At 37.6% G+C, this 15077-nt stretch overlaps 1 protein-coding gene across 8 annotated transcripts in view; it reads left to right on the top strand.

Annotated features, from left to right (window-relative positions):
• The window catches only part of LOC138827198 (rap guanine nucleotide exchange factor 6), a 149751-nt gene that overhangs the window by 30051 nt on the left and 104623 nt on the right, over positions 1-15077 (top strand). For 6 of the 8 annotated variants that reach the window (XM_070022697.1, XM_070022696.1, XM_070022700.1 and 3 more), the window contains exons 4-6: positions 1819-1902; positions 8999-9068; positions 14844-14987. In XM_070022697.1, coding sequence (XP_069878798.1) covers positions 1819-1902; positions 8999-9068; positions 14844-14987 — 298 coding nt within the window. Of the gene's footprint in view, positions 1-1818; positions 1903-8998; positions 9069-12133; positions 12529-14843; positions 14988-15077 lie in introns of those variants that run through there. The other 2 variants (XM_070022698.1, XM_070022701.1) reach the window with 2 other exon arrangements.

Raw genomic sequence — 15077 nt, 5'->3', positions numbered from 1 at the left:
AATTACATTGATGAAGATGCATTGTGCTCTTAAATAAACACATTGAAATATGAAACCCCTTAGGACAGTTAATTAAAAATAATATCTTTTATGAATTCTGAATAAAAATCCTCGGATATTCTTAATGTATATCTATCTTATTCTATTTATGACATGTGTATGTGTGGGTGTGTGAAAACCATGGCCTGGACGCTGTCCCTGACCTTTTTTGCTCAAGACTAACACTCCAGTACTTGAGCCACAGCCCCACTTCTGGCTTCTTGGTGGTTAATTGGAGATGAGTCTCACCGACTTTCCTTCCTGGTCTGGTTTTGAACTGAGATCTCAGTCTCCTGCATAGTTAGGATTACAGACGTGAGCCACCTGGTGGATCAACTATTTGTGATACCTTTTTTGGGGGGAGGGGGGGAGGGTGTTGTTTTTTTTTTTTTGGTGGGTCCTTGTGCTCGAACTCTGGGCCTGGGCATTGTCATCAAGCTGCTTTTGCTCAGGGTTAGCCCTCTACCACAATGATACTTCCAGCTTTTTAGGAGTCTTACAGACTTTCCTTCTTGGGCTGACTTTGAACTGCAATCCTCAGATCTCAGCCTCCTGAATAGGATTATAGGCGTGAGCCACTGCTGCCTGGCTTTGGCATCTTGTAAAAGAAAATCTCTCATTTTCATGACATGTTTTTAAAAAAGTTTTCCCCATCCCCGAGATTATGATGGTGCGGTTTTTTTCTTGAAAAGTTTTACTGCCAATCAGTATCATAGATGAAAAAATTAAGGCCATATTAAAGGACTTGTGGCTTTATAATTAAATTGGTATTTTTTTCTAAAACATAAAGCCATTAAACATAACTTCTGTCTGATGCTTTATAATTTTCCTATTCAAGTAATTACTTTTTACCAAATGGTTTAGTTTTTCCAGATTTTTCCTTATTTAGAATTCATTTGATAAAAGTTAACAGTGAAATGTAATATTGGATAGTAAAAACCTAAATATTTATACTTTTATTATTGGTGGTACTCAATAAGCCTCCTTTTTTTTTTTTTGGCCAGTCCTGGGGCTTGAACTTAGGACCTGGGCACTGTCCTTGAGCTTCTTTTGCTCAAAGTTAGCACTCTACCACTTGAGCCACAGAGCCATTTCCGGCTTTTTCTGTTTAGTGGTACTAAGGAATCAAACTCAGGGTTTCATGCATGCTAACAAGTACTATACCACGAAGCCACATTCTTAGCCCAAGCCTCCATATTTATGTGACAATTTTTATCACAGCCTCTAAGATGGGCTGATTCTATATATTGTCTTAAAAGTTTGTGGGGGATTTTTTGTTGTTGTTGTTGGTCATGGGGCTTGAACTCAGGGCGCTGTCCCTGAGCTTTTGTACTCAAGACTAATGTTGTATCACTTTGAGCCACAGTGCCACTTCCAATTTTCTTGTGGTTAATGGAGATAAAAATCTCATGGACTTTCCTGCCTGGGCTGACTTCGAACCATAATCCTCAGATCTCAGCCTCCTGAGTAGCTAGGATTATCAGCATGAGCCACTGGTGCCTGGCTAAAAGTATTTTCACTGTGTTCATTGCATTTCTTTTTCAAAGTAATGTGTTTTTCACATTTCTGTGACCCTGTTAAGAATTTCCTGTTTTTTTTTTTCCCTCATGTGATCATGGTTTATATAAGGTCTTAACCTCTGAATTTCCAGCATTCTACTTTTAATTATTTGCAGTATTACCAGGATTTATTTTGTGTTGTATATTTTAACATGTACTTACTAAATCCATATACAGATGAACATGTTTGTTTAATCATTTACTTTCTATCTTTGAACAGTTCAGAAACTATTGCCAGATGTTGGTATATACTGCTTTCTGGATCTGTGCTTGTGAAAGACTCCATGGTCTTACCTCCTTGCAGGTAAGTGTATATTAACTTTTATTTAAAACAGTCACGCTATGTACCCCAGACTGGTCTGCAATACTCTAGTATTATTAGCCTCCCAAATGCTGAGATTATAGGCATGTCCTATTATGCCCAGCTACATTAACTTTTTTTGGGGGGGTCTGGTCGTGGGGCCTGAACTCTGGGCCCTGGACGCTGTCCCTCAGCTCTTCAGCTCAAGGCTAGCGCTCTACCACTTGAGCCATAGCGCCACTTCTGACTTTTTTTTTCTTTTTTTGCTTATGTGGTGCTGGGGAATTGAACCCAGGGCCTCAGGCATGCAAGGCAAGCGCTCTACCACTGAGCCACCTTCCCAGCCCCTCCATTAACTTTTTGCGTTAACATTATAGCTGTTTATCTTTTATATTCAACTATTTTATGTAATATGTATATTTTTAATACTATATATATATTTTTTGGGGTGGGGGTCTGGTCGTGGGGCCTGAACTCTGGGCCTGGGCGCTGTCCCTCAGCTCTTCAGCTCAAGGCTAGCGCTCTACCACTTGAGCCACAGCGCCACTTCCAGCTTTTTTCCTTTTGCTTATGTGGTGCTGAGGAATGGAACTCAGGGCCTCAGGCATGCAAGGCAAGCGCTCTACCGCTGAGCCACCTTCCCAGCCCTAATACTATATTTTTAAAATATTCTTTTTTTTAACCAAGACCAGAACACATGCTTGGTACTTGACCTTTTTTGCTCATTGGCAGGATCTCTACCAACTGACCCATGCCTCTAATCACTAAATATTCTTTAAGCAATGTGAAGATATGTGACAACTAATATCAACTAATGTTTCATATTTCTGAGGCTATAATCTTTTAATTTTACACCATGATATGGTATCTTTTCCCTATTTAAACTTTGTTTCATGAGAGTTGTTCGGCTTCATCTAGTGGTTTTTGGATTTATTGTTACTATTGAAAAACAATGTATTATAATAGTTAAGAAAATGGTTTCAGGAACAAGGCAAGCCAGATTAAAATCCTAATTTCATCATTTCCTACTTACACTACTGGACAATTTTTGTTGTTGTTGGTCATGGGGCCTGAACTCTGGGCCTGGGCACTGTCCCTCAGCTCTTCATCTCAAGGTTAGCGCTCTACCACTTGAGCCACAGCACCACTTCCGGCTTTTTCTGCTTATGTGATGCTGAGGAATGGAACCCAGGGCCTCATGTATGCAAGGCAAGCACTCTACCACTGAGCCACCTTCACAGCCCCTCCTGGACAGTTTTTAATTTTCATCTGTAAAATATGGAAATAAATGTTGTCATGTAGTTCTTTATAAGCTCTCCTACTCAAATTATCAACAAAAGTTTCTAAAAAGGTTCATACTCTAGAGCTGTACTGCCTGAATTCATGTTGTACTCTACCACATCTTGGACAAATTACTAAAAATCTCTTTTTGCCTCAGTTTGCTCCTTGATAAAATGGGTACAACAGGACTGGGAAGGTGGCTCAGTGGTAGAGTGCTTGCCTTGCATGCATGAGGCCCTAGGTTCTATTCCTCAACACCACATAAGCAGAAAAAGCTAGAAGTGGCGTTGTGGCTCAAGTGGTAGAGCGCTAGCCTTGAGCTGAAGAGCTGAGGGACAGTGCCCAGGCCCAGAGTTCAGGTCCCACGACCGGCAATAAAATAAAATGGGTACAACATGAAACCTGTTTCATAGGCTTGTTTTGGGAAATACGTGAGTTAGTATGCATAAATTTCTTAGGATAGTGCCTGGCTCTTAAAAGAAGTTGTGAATTATGAACAGTTGTTCTCACAAGGTTTGGGATGATAGTGAAATGTGGTTTTCCTAGAGGATTTTCTGTTAACAATTCTTCAGATTTTGGAGTTCAAATTATGCTTATGGAGACTTGAAATTGCAGCTAAATTAATTTAGCAGTCTAACTATTAAATATCAAGGTTTGGACCTCTCAGTCTTGATATCATTTTTAAATATTGGCATCTAAATTCCTAAAACTTTGCTTTTTGATTAAATGAAGCAATTCTTGGTGAGTATAATAAAAACAATTGACTATTTTTTTTACAAATGCAATATATATTCTTGGCTATATAAGCCTTTTGAGTATTCTTTCTTTTGTGTTTGTAAAATTCACATTGCTGAATTTGTATTCAGTAGCCACTGAGATAGAAATTTGTGTTGATGTTATATAGGTTATGGTTTAGGATTTATATTTAGGATTCTTTTGATTTTTTTTTTTTTTTTTTTTGTCAGTCGTGGGGCCTGAACTCTGGGCCTGGGCGCTGTCCCCCAGCTCTTCAGCTCAAGGCTAGCACTCTACCACTTGAGCCACAGTGCCACTTCTGGCTTTTTCTTCTTATGTGGTGCTGAGGAATGGAACCCAGGGCTTCAGGCATGCAAGGCAAGCGCTCTTCCTTCCACTGAGCCACCTTCCCAGCCCATCTTTTTAATATTTTTTTTCCCTGCTTTGGTGTTCTAAATGGTCGAGATTTTTTTGTAGCCATTAATTGGCTATAAAAATGTACCCATCAGTTTGTAATCAAGACATTGAAGTTTAAGTTTTTGACATCAGTTGATAAGAATGTATGGAATTTTATAAATATGGAGATATGGTATGCATTAATGTTGCCATTGTGAATTTCATAGCACATCAAAAGTTTATTTAATTTTATAAAATACATCTAGGTAAAGTTTTTGTTTTTTCATGACAGATGTTATTGTACTGTGATTGTTATGATTTAATATAAGTAAAACAAGTCTTAGCCTATAAGTCATCAAATAAATTTTTGGCTTCTGTTGATATAGTTATAAAGGACCATAGTAGCAGTTGGCTGTATAATCAGTATGATACCAATAAGATACGATCACTACCTGATACGGACTAGGAGTAATAGTTGCATCTTAGTTTATTTAAAGATAGCCAATTTTTCTACAGGTACAGTTTAAAGAATTACTAATTGTAGAAAAGAGTAGCTACCAAAAAAGATCAGGGAAAACACACTACACCTAAGGGAGAATAAATGAAAGGGAGACCCTATCTCCAAGACTGGAATTCAGACTTTGTTGGAAAATGTTAGTTGCAGCCCAATGGAAGAGAAGGTCAGTGCTGTCTGAGGTCAGAGTTGGGCCAGACTGGTAGGAGGAGAACCAGTCCTGAGAAACAAGAACCATACCTCCCCTCCCTCACCTTTTACCCCAAGATGCAGATGGGCTCCAAAGCTGGAGAAAAGGATGAGAAAACCTTCCTCCTTGTGGTATCCCTCTACTGATAAATCTTTAACATTCTTCCTGGGAAGAAAGAACATTTACAAAATTTACTTCATCACAAAATAGAGTAATGAAGGATAGATTTCAAGCTGAGAACCAAAAGTAACTGGCACTGTTCATTCCCTTGGCTGCTTAGCTTGTAAGTGAGTGCTTGTAATCACATTTGGTATTCATTCATTGGAAGAACAGCTTTGTTTCTACATGGTAAAGTACAGGACAAATGAGACATGTATGTTCAACAATTAGTATTGTTAGAAGTATTACCAGAAATATTAATGACATAGCTCATCATTATGTCTCTGAATATTCTGTTAACTACCATATAATTTGCTCCCAACAACTTGCATATGAAATTCTTATGAGGAAAAAAAATAGTTAATATACACAAATACAGAGATTAAAAAGAAGAGAGAAAACTTGTAGACCATTTTTTTTTGTTTCATAATTAGATCTGTAGTTATCTACAATTGATTTTGAGATGTCATATTGTGTTAGATTGTTCTCTATATGGGTACATGTCTTTTCCAGCTCACAGTTCTTTTGGAAGTCAAATACCCACATATGGGTTTGCCTGTGTGAGCTTCTAACCTGATAGATTTCATCTATCCATGCTTAAAGATCACACCAATGAAATTGCTATAGCTCTACCTTTTACTGCAGTCGAGAGTCTCTTGGCACACTTTTTAAGTTCAGAAGACACACACACACACTTTTGTTCACAGGAGGAGAGCACCCAATATTGCAATGAGATTTGGAAGCGCACGCACAGACACACACACATACACACACACACACACATACACACACACTCTTTTGTTCACAGGAGGAGAGCACATGCACACACACACACACACACGCACACTCACTCACTTTTGTTCACAGGAGGAGAGCACCCAATATTGCAATGAGATTTGGGAGACCCATAGGTGATTTTGGAGACAAATGATTTTAGAGGAGATGAATATGTCTGAAGAGAAGATAGTAACTTGGGACAGTGTTCCACTGGCCTTGGGGTATAATGCTTGACCTTGAATCTTTTTCCTGTGATAAAAAATTTAGTTTTCATGGACTAAGGAGAATAAAGAAGATAATTAAGATTGTTTTCATTTTTGGTGGAGTCTTTAAATGGATAATGGAACTTGGGAGAAAAGCTGTTTTCTGCATTTGTTGTGCTTTGCAGGTGCTTTTTGTTTGAAGTTGCAGTATATATTTTCAAATCCTTTTCTGAGCCCAGCAGTATCTTAATGTTTAATAGAAGTACTGTTTATGATACGCAGTAGAACCTTGCAGGCATATGGCTTCAAGAAGATCAATGTTGAAGAAAAATCATGAATGCTCAAGATGCATAGAATTCAGTGCTCTAAAATTACTCAAATTTACCTATTCCATCTGAGGCTCTGTACTGTACAGAGTAGGCTACATTACCATCACTAAAATTACCGCTGCACAGATAAATGCTGCTCACTAAAAACTAGATCTTATTCATGCTCTATTATAAGTACTCTGCTTTACTCATTATCCACTAAATTTTTCATTTTGATTTTTTTGTTGTTGTTGGTTATGGGGCTTTAACTCTGGACCTGGGTCCCTGCCTGAGCTTCTTTTGCTTAAGGCTAGCACTCTGCCACTTGAGCCACAGCACCACTTCCGGCTTTTTCTGTTTATGTGGTGCTGAGGAATTGAACCCAGGGCCTCATGCATGCAAGGCAAGCACTCTACCCCTAAGCCACCTTCCCAGCCCCTTCACTTTGATTAAAAATTTTTTCATTTCAATTTTTCCAAATTTCCATTAAAGATATGTTGCATTTCAATAAATCTTAATACTTTCCTTTAACACTTCTATTAAGCATGTTGCATGCCTTTTTTGGCTTAGGAAGATTGCCATGTTTGTTTTTTTGGGTCCGGTCGTGGGGCCTGAACTCTGGGCCTGGGCTCAGTCCCTCAGCTCTTCAGCTCAAGGCTAGTGCTCTACCACTGAGCCACAGCACCACTTCCGGCTTTTTTTCTTTTTGCTTATGTGGTGCTGAGGAATGGAACCCAGGGCCTCAGGCATGCAAGGCAAGCGTTCTACCACTGAGCCACCTTCCCAGCCCCGCCACATTTGTTTCTTGGGCATCATTTGCTTTCTGGAAGCCACATTTTCATAAAATTACAGGGAAGGGAACACTTAACAAATCACACAATGTTGTAAACATAACTGATGATAAAATGTGGAACTAAGAGCTTCTCAGCATCAACTGAGCTGCATAATGTATGTATGTGTATTCTCATTTTGACCAAAACCACTTGTAATGGCATCTACAAATAAGGAGGGAAATAAGTAGGGCTTGCTGTATACCTAAATAGTTCCACAGTATTTGTATCACTTAGACTCCCACCAGCAATATGTGGGAGTTTGAGGTTCTATTTTGCATATTGCTGCCGCCATTGGTGTCAGTCAGCCTTTTACTTCAGCATCTTAGTGTGAGGTGGTTTTCTGATGCATAATATTTTTTTTTTTTTTTTTTTTTGTCGGCCGTGGGGCTTGAACTCTGGGCCTGGGCGCTGTCCCTCAGCTCTTCAGCTCAAGGCGAGCGCTCTACCACTTGAGCTACAGCGCCACTTCCGGTTTTCTGGTGGTTTATTGGAGATAGGAGTCTCACGGTCTCTCCTGCCCGGGCTGGCTTTGAACCGCTATCCTCAGATCTCAGCCTCCTGAGTAGCTAGGATTACAGGCGTGAGCCACCAGCGCCCGGCTTCTGATGCATAATATTATTGAACACTTCTTCTTGTGCTGATGGCCACTGCTTGTTCCCTATAGGTGCTCTCTTGTGCACTCCTCCCTCCTTCGCCTCTCCTTCCTTTGCCCCTGCTGTCTCTTTTGTCTCTTTCTCTCCATGGTACTGGCATTTGAATGCAGAATCTACTCAAGTGTCTAGATCATCAAACACTCTACCACTTAAGTCATGCCCCTTGCCCATTTTGTTTTAATTTTCATAAAAGGTCTCACTTATTTTCCCCTCGGACTACCATCTTCCTACTAATGCCTACGATGTAGCTAGTATTATATATGTGAGTTACCACTCCTACTTTGTGGAGGGAGGAACAAAGGAAATGATTGTTTTCTGGTTTTACTTATTGTTGGATTTTTGTGCCAATGTCGGGCTTGAACTTGGGGGTCTTCATGCTCTTGCTCAGCTTTTTCCGCTTATGGCTAGCACTCTACCACTTCAGCCACACCTCTAGTCTAGCTCTTTTGCTAGACTGTACTTCTCTTATGGACTTCTCTGCTCAAACTGGCCCACTGTCTAGATCTCAGCCCTCTGAGGAGCTATGATAACTGATTGAAGGCACTGATGCCTGGCTGCTTTCTGGTTTTTATTTGCATAGAAATCTTTCTCTCAGACTAAGAATATAAAAATACTTTTTTCTTTTAATATTCAGTTTTTAACAAAGAAATAGCCACTGGCTTAAAGCAGTTTGTTTTAATAAGCTATCTTGTTTCCATTTCTTTATACATGTGAATACTAATGTTTTCTATAATTCAGTATATATAGTTTTTTTTATTTTGTGAAATATGTTACTATGCTATCATTCCTCCTTAGGTAAATTTTTCCTTCAGCAGTACTGAATTGCAGATGTTTGGAATTTAATTTTGTAACTAATTTTAGGGACTAATTAAAGTCAGAAATTTAAATGGAATTTTTGTATAGAACTATATTAATACTTGTTATATCTGGATAATTAAGAGGAAAGATAGAAGACCAGCATTTTTAAATTAACCTCTCAGGATTTTTTATTTGTTTCCTATATTGAAATACTTTATAACTTCTAAAGAAATTATTTTTCTGTTTTTATAGTTTTGGTAAGCAGTTTGGAGGAAAAAGAGGATGTGATTGTCTTGTATTAGAGCCTTCAGAAATGATTGTGGTAAGAACCTTAAAGAATGCTGAATTGTTTTTGATATGCTTCAGTTTTTTATGTTAAATGAAGTAGGCATGAAACTCTCAAGGAGATTCCATTGCTGTGAACTTTTAGCGATTTTAAAAAGCATCAGAACCATATACCAAGCTTATATACTCTCTTCAAACTTTGATTCTTTGCAAAATGTAAAATATGGAATAGTTACATTTAAAAGGTACCAATTTACCTGTCCCACCAGAAAATTAAAGGCTTTGGAAAGGGGCCATAATTTCAAGTGTTTGTTCCTTTCCCTTTGAATTTAGTCAGTAAATGAAACATACAGATTCTTTTCCCTACACTAGAGGGAAACAGCTAGAGGAAAAAAAATAAAGAGATATACAAATAGATCCAAGTAGGAAGTGATCCAGATGTTAATATCTTATTTGGGATGAGATTTTGTTTCAGCAATAAGTTTTCACTTTTTAAGAGAGGAGATACATATTTGTTGTAAATTTATAATGTTATCTAATTGGGAATTGAAATAAAAATGTATAGTAATTGATGCGACCCTCATGTATAGTACAAACAGTTGTTAGTCCTGATGTTATTAATAACTGAGTTCCTGACAGTAGAATAGCAGTTAACAAGCAGTAATGATTACTTTGAAAATTCCTAAAAACTGTTATTACACCTTGGAGGCTGATATTTAGTGGAAAAAAATACTTAAGTCTCCAAGTGTGTTCTCAGAAGTCATTCATGAAGGGAAAAATCACTCCATTTCTGGTGGAATCTACTTAACCATCTATTCACAGACTGACACTGAGGACAGACTATCCTATCTATGATATGTCTTGTTAGACACAAGTCATGGGGCTTGAACTCGGGGCCTGGGCACTGTCCCTGAGCTTTTCACTCAAGGCTAGCACTCTACAACTTTGATCCACAGTGCTACATCTGGTTTTCTGGTGATTAATTGGAAATAGGAGTCTCATGGACTTTCCTGCCCAGGCTAGCTTTGAACCGAGATTCCTCAGATCTTAGCCTCCTGAGTACTAAGATTATAAGCATGAGCCACCAGCGCCCAGCATGGACTATACACTTTAAATATTCCAATGTCAAGATGTACATAGAAAGATTAAGAAATAGTTCGACATGAAGTGAGAAAAGAGAAAAGTAACAAGTAAATAAAATGCTTGATCTTATTTAATACTGAATAATTGAGATAATTATAAATGATACTGGTATTACTGATAAAATTTGAATATGGATTGCAGATTAGATAACACTGAATTCCCTGATTTTGATAACTGCACTTACTTTTAGGAATTACATGTTAATATATAGTTCAAGGTCAAGAAACATACCTTCAGATATTTTAGGAAAGACTATGTGTGTGTGTAGCCATTACCACCACCATTGTGGTTAGTAATTTTTAAATTCCAGAACTGTTTCCTGGGCATTCAGTATTATTTAAAATGCTTTGCATTGTACAACAAAATATAGTAGGACATATTTAGAATTTTGAATGATGCTTGATCCATGTGTTTATGAAATAGCTTCATGTATATATACAAATTTGAGTAATCCAACTGGTGACTGGAGATATCTTTTGTTGAACACTTTCTTGATCACTCTAATTTAATTTGACATGTTTGCTTTAGAATTATATTTTTAAAGACCTTGTGACATAATTACTTAACTGAACCTAAAGAGCTTCTTCGGATTTCATAGGATCATTATTTTGGTTTACCTTCTAACTTTTGAAAATTTTTATTATCTTCAAGTTGCCATTCACCGAAGCAGTTTACGAACACCGTGCATCTTGATCACTGTTAACCCTTTCAGCATTCTCATTCACTGTCCCAACCCACCTCTTCCCTTTTTTACCTTAATTTTAGGTCATGTATTGAATTTTTTACCTTTTAACAAAGCAGTTTATGTGTACAATGCACCTTGATCTGTGTTACCACTTCAACATCTTCCCCTCCCCTTCAGCCCACCTCTTCCCTTATATTTCTCAGTTCTGTGGTATGTACAATGAATTCTTGGCTGTATTCACTTCCCTACTTCATTCTTTTACTCCTGTCCTCTTGGCCCCATTCCAGCATCTTGCTAACGTAGCATCTTTAAATAGCATAAAAGAGTTACAAAATCAAAGATGTTAAAACTCTGGTCTAAAATTTAATACAGAATGTCAACATCAAGACATGCCTTTTTTTCTTAGAAGTATTTACTACCCTGATTGGATTATTACACATTGGGCCAAATAGGTATAATCGAATTACAGTCAGTTAAAAAAATTAGTAAATTTACTAAGTAGATGCTGTGAAGAAATGAAGACTGAGCAGTTATAGCCATGTTGTGGCTGAGAAGTGGTAGGCTCTGCACATAGACCCTGGTACCACCTTGCTTGAGGGAAATGTTTTTGATACCCAGCTGCTCGGTTTTGTTTTGGTCTGGTCTGGTCTGGTCTGGTGGTACTAGAGTTTGAACTTGGCTTCTTTTGCTCATTCAGCCTGCTTCCTTGACTGGTGCTCTGCCATATGAGCCCAACCTTTTTTGTTGATGATTTGGGAGATGGCATCTTATAGACTTCCCTGTCTCGCTTGCATTCAAACCACAGTCTTTCAAAGTCTCAGCCTCCTGAGTAGCTAAGATTACAAGTATGAATTCCCAGCATCTGGCATAGTTACTGGTTTTATGGTGTCATGAGGAACTTAACATGATGGCTATTAATATATTACCTATTTGACTCTTACTCTGTGAACTCCTCTGTATTCATTAGGAATCTAATGTATGTGTGAAGTGTGATGTGAAGGAACTCCGGAAATGTGTAAAAATTAGGAGTTGCTGTGTTCATAAGGGCTCTGCCTCTACTCAGTATGTTATTGAAATGCCCAAGCTTCTATATCAGGAAAACACGGTGAGAGGATTGCAGGCCAGATTTGTGATACGTATCTATCTGTAAAGCCAAAGTGAACTGGGGAAAGCAGGTGTAAAATGATCTGTCTGGTTCCTAGTTTGACTTGTACTATATAACTTTAAATGGGATTGTTGTGGCAGGATGTACGGAAACTCCCTCCTCCTATTGCTCAGGTTAGAGTGCCCTCTAAATGCCAGTGTATATTGGAAGATATTTCACAAAGGAGGCAAAAATGGCTTCAATTCTAACAGTGGACAGTGAGTATCTGCCAAGTTTGGAAGGCTGAAAAGAGATCACCTAGAGCAAACAAGAGTGATTTCCCCCTCTGGAAAGACTGGGGGAACAAAACAAGAGAAGATGAAGAATAATGTCTGAAGAGAAGTAAAGCCTGATTCTTTGAAGAAAGATAAAACTAAATGTGAAGATGGAATTTAAGGAGGGTGCTGAAAGCAAAAGGGGGAGGAAGAAGAGGAAGGAGTAAGAAGAAAAAATGGACAACAACCCATTAGAATTGATCCCTGATGAAAAAGAGATCTAGGAGAGAGGAGGACTCTAATGCACACAGTTGAGTTTATAAATGTTATTCCATTTCTTTACACATTTGTCTAGATCAGAAATTATTCTAGTGTTCAAAGTATGTGCTCACTGTTATCCCTATCCTTGTCCTTCTAGCATTCATTAATCCTTATTGCCTTACCTCTGTTTCTTTATTTTCTACCAGGTTTGTTAAGTCTTTAATTCTAATGCCACTGTGAAAATAAAATTTAATAAAGCATATTAAGCAGTGCTGGACACATTGAGAAAATAAGTATTTGTCAAGTTATTCCACTATAAGAAAAAAATGTACTTTTTAGGACTGTTCATTTCAAAAGCTTGGGAGCAGTGTGACAACCAACTATTTAAAACTATTCTTAGTGGATATAGAGCCCAGGTTATGGTGATTAAATACCTTCTGTCACTAATAAGATTGAGCCTCTAGGAATAATTTATATCAGGTGTAGTGCAGAAAATGTATTAGGCAGAAATTTCTCATGTCAGGGAGCAAGGAGATTTAAATAATTACTGAATTTGTCAAAAGTTCATAGTACCTTAAAAGGAGTTACCTTAAATATAAAAAACATTACTAAGTATTTTTATTAGGATACTGAAACTTACCAAAAAAAAAAAATTCTGCATTTCTTATGGTGATTTATGGCTTTTTCTTCCTTAATTTCTTAGTATGATTTTACTTTACTAACATTAAACTTGCATTCCCAATGAAAGCTCAACTTAAGCTTTGTTAAGTCTTTATTTTACTTATATTCTAGTCTGTTTCTTCTTTTTTCTTTTTGGTCGGCTGGGGGCTTGAACTCTGGGCTTGGGTGCTGTCCCTGGGCTCTTCAGCTCAAGGCGAGCACTCTACTGCTTGAGCCACAGTGCCACTTCTGGTGTTCTAGTGGTTTATTGGAGATGAACTTTCCTGCCCGGGCTGGCTTTGAACCAAGATCCTCAGATCTCAGCCTCCCGAGTAGCTAGGATTACAGGAGTGAGCCACTGGCGCCCAGCTTCAGTTTCTTAATGAGATGTTTAATATGTAATTTTAATTTTTTCTGCTTTTCTGTCATTACATTAGTATTCTGTGAGTGTTATTACTTAAAGTCTGTTTGCTCTTCTATATTTTCTAACTTGGGAAAATTCTTCTTCTTATATTCTTTGGTGGCTGATAGGCTTAGATTTACTTCTATCACATTACAGGCTTTGTATTTGTTTTACTTTTTTCTACTCTTGCTTTATTCTCTTTTATAGTAAAATTTTTACTTAAGATGTACCCCTACTCCTTTAGAAATAGCATGTGTGGTTTGCTAATCCTGGCTATTTTTAAATTCCTTCTTAAAAATATCTGAAGCTAATCCAGGTGTAGTATTTCAAGAGTGGAATTCTAACACTTGGGGGGCTGAAGCAGGAGGATTTTTAGTTTGTGGCCTGTCTGGGCTACTCAGTCTTAAATCTAAACAAAAGAAGCAAATATATTTGTTAGTCTTCAGTGTATCCAAATGTAATTCCTGTTGTTGTCTAGTTGTATAGTCAGCCTTTGGATTTAATAGTAGTCACTGTGGATTTAATATGGCTCATAGTTTCTGCCTATGGTCATTTGGCTATGTGGTTCTGACTCTTTAGCTCTCAAACCTGAAGCAACTCTTCTACAGATACTTTATTTTTAAAGTAATGCTGTAGTCTGTGAAAGTATAGCAGTACAATCGTATATCAGCAGCACACACTTTGAAAATAGATAGGCCTGTCAATTTAGCTTTTATAAGGATTGTTGTAGGACAGGGGATACAGCTCAGGGCTGTATTGTCAAGGCTCTGAGTTTGATCTCCAGCAAGGCACACACAACCCAAACCAAACAACCATAAAACCAAAAGCAGCTGAAAAACGATCACTGTTGTGAGCCTACAAAGTCACTAATCTTTGGGGTATTAGGGTGTAGAGTAAAAGTGTCTTTGTTTCCACTTTTTAAACAGTTCACTAAAATCTTAACCATAATCATTTTCTAAGTAAAATAAGTAATCAAGAAGTTTATAATTAGTATAATTTATAACTTGTAATTATTGAATGTGTAGGTGTAGTTGACAGCTTTCATTTCTGGTAAGAGACTACTTAGAGGATATATGTTTATGTGTGCAAAAGAGACAGTTTCCTGAGAGGAAACTGTGGTCTCCAGATCTCTATAATAACATCGTCTAATCATTTTTAACTCACATTGTCCTATGTGCGTTTTGATTCAGTTTCATGGCAGAAGTAAATGAAGCTTCCTTATGAGCCTGTTAAGACTTCATAGACTATCTTTAACATGGAACAACTGGATATTTAATCAGGAATGTGAACATGTGTTTCAGGTAGAGAATTCCAAAGATAATGAAGATAGTATTCTACAAAGAGAAATTCCTGCCAGACAGTCTCGACGAAGGTTTCGGAAAATTAACTATAAAGGAGAGCGTCAAACCATAACTGATGATGTGGACATTAATAGCTACCTTTCTGTGAGTACATTTAGAAATATTTCAAGCCTCTTCCTTAATTTTCATACATATAGTGTCTTTGACATTTGTTTTTGGCAATATTAATAATTG

This window comes from Dipodomys merriami, unplaced genomic scaffold (assembly GCF_024711535.1).
Source record: "Dipodomys merriami isolate MVZ:Mamm:240054 unplaced genomic scaffold, mDipMer1.0.p SCAF_151, whole genome shotgun sequence".
Lineage (NCBI taxonomy): Eukaryota > Metazoa > Chordata > Mammalia > Rodentia > Heteromyidae > Dipodomys > Dipodomys merriami.
This window is presented reverse-complemented; position numbering and strand designations above follow the sequence as displayed.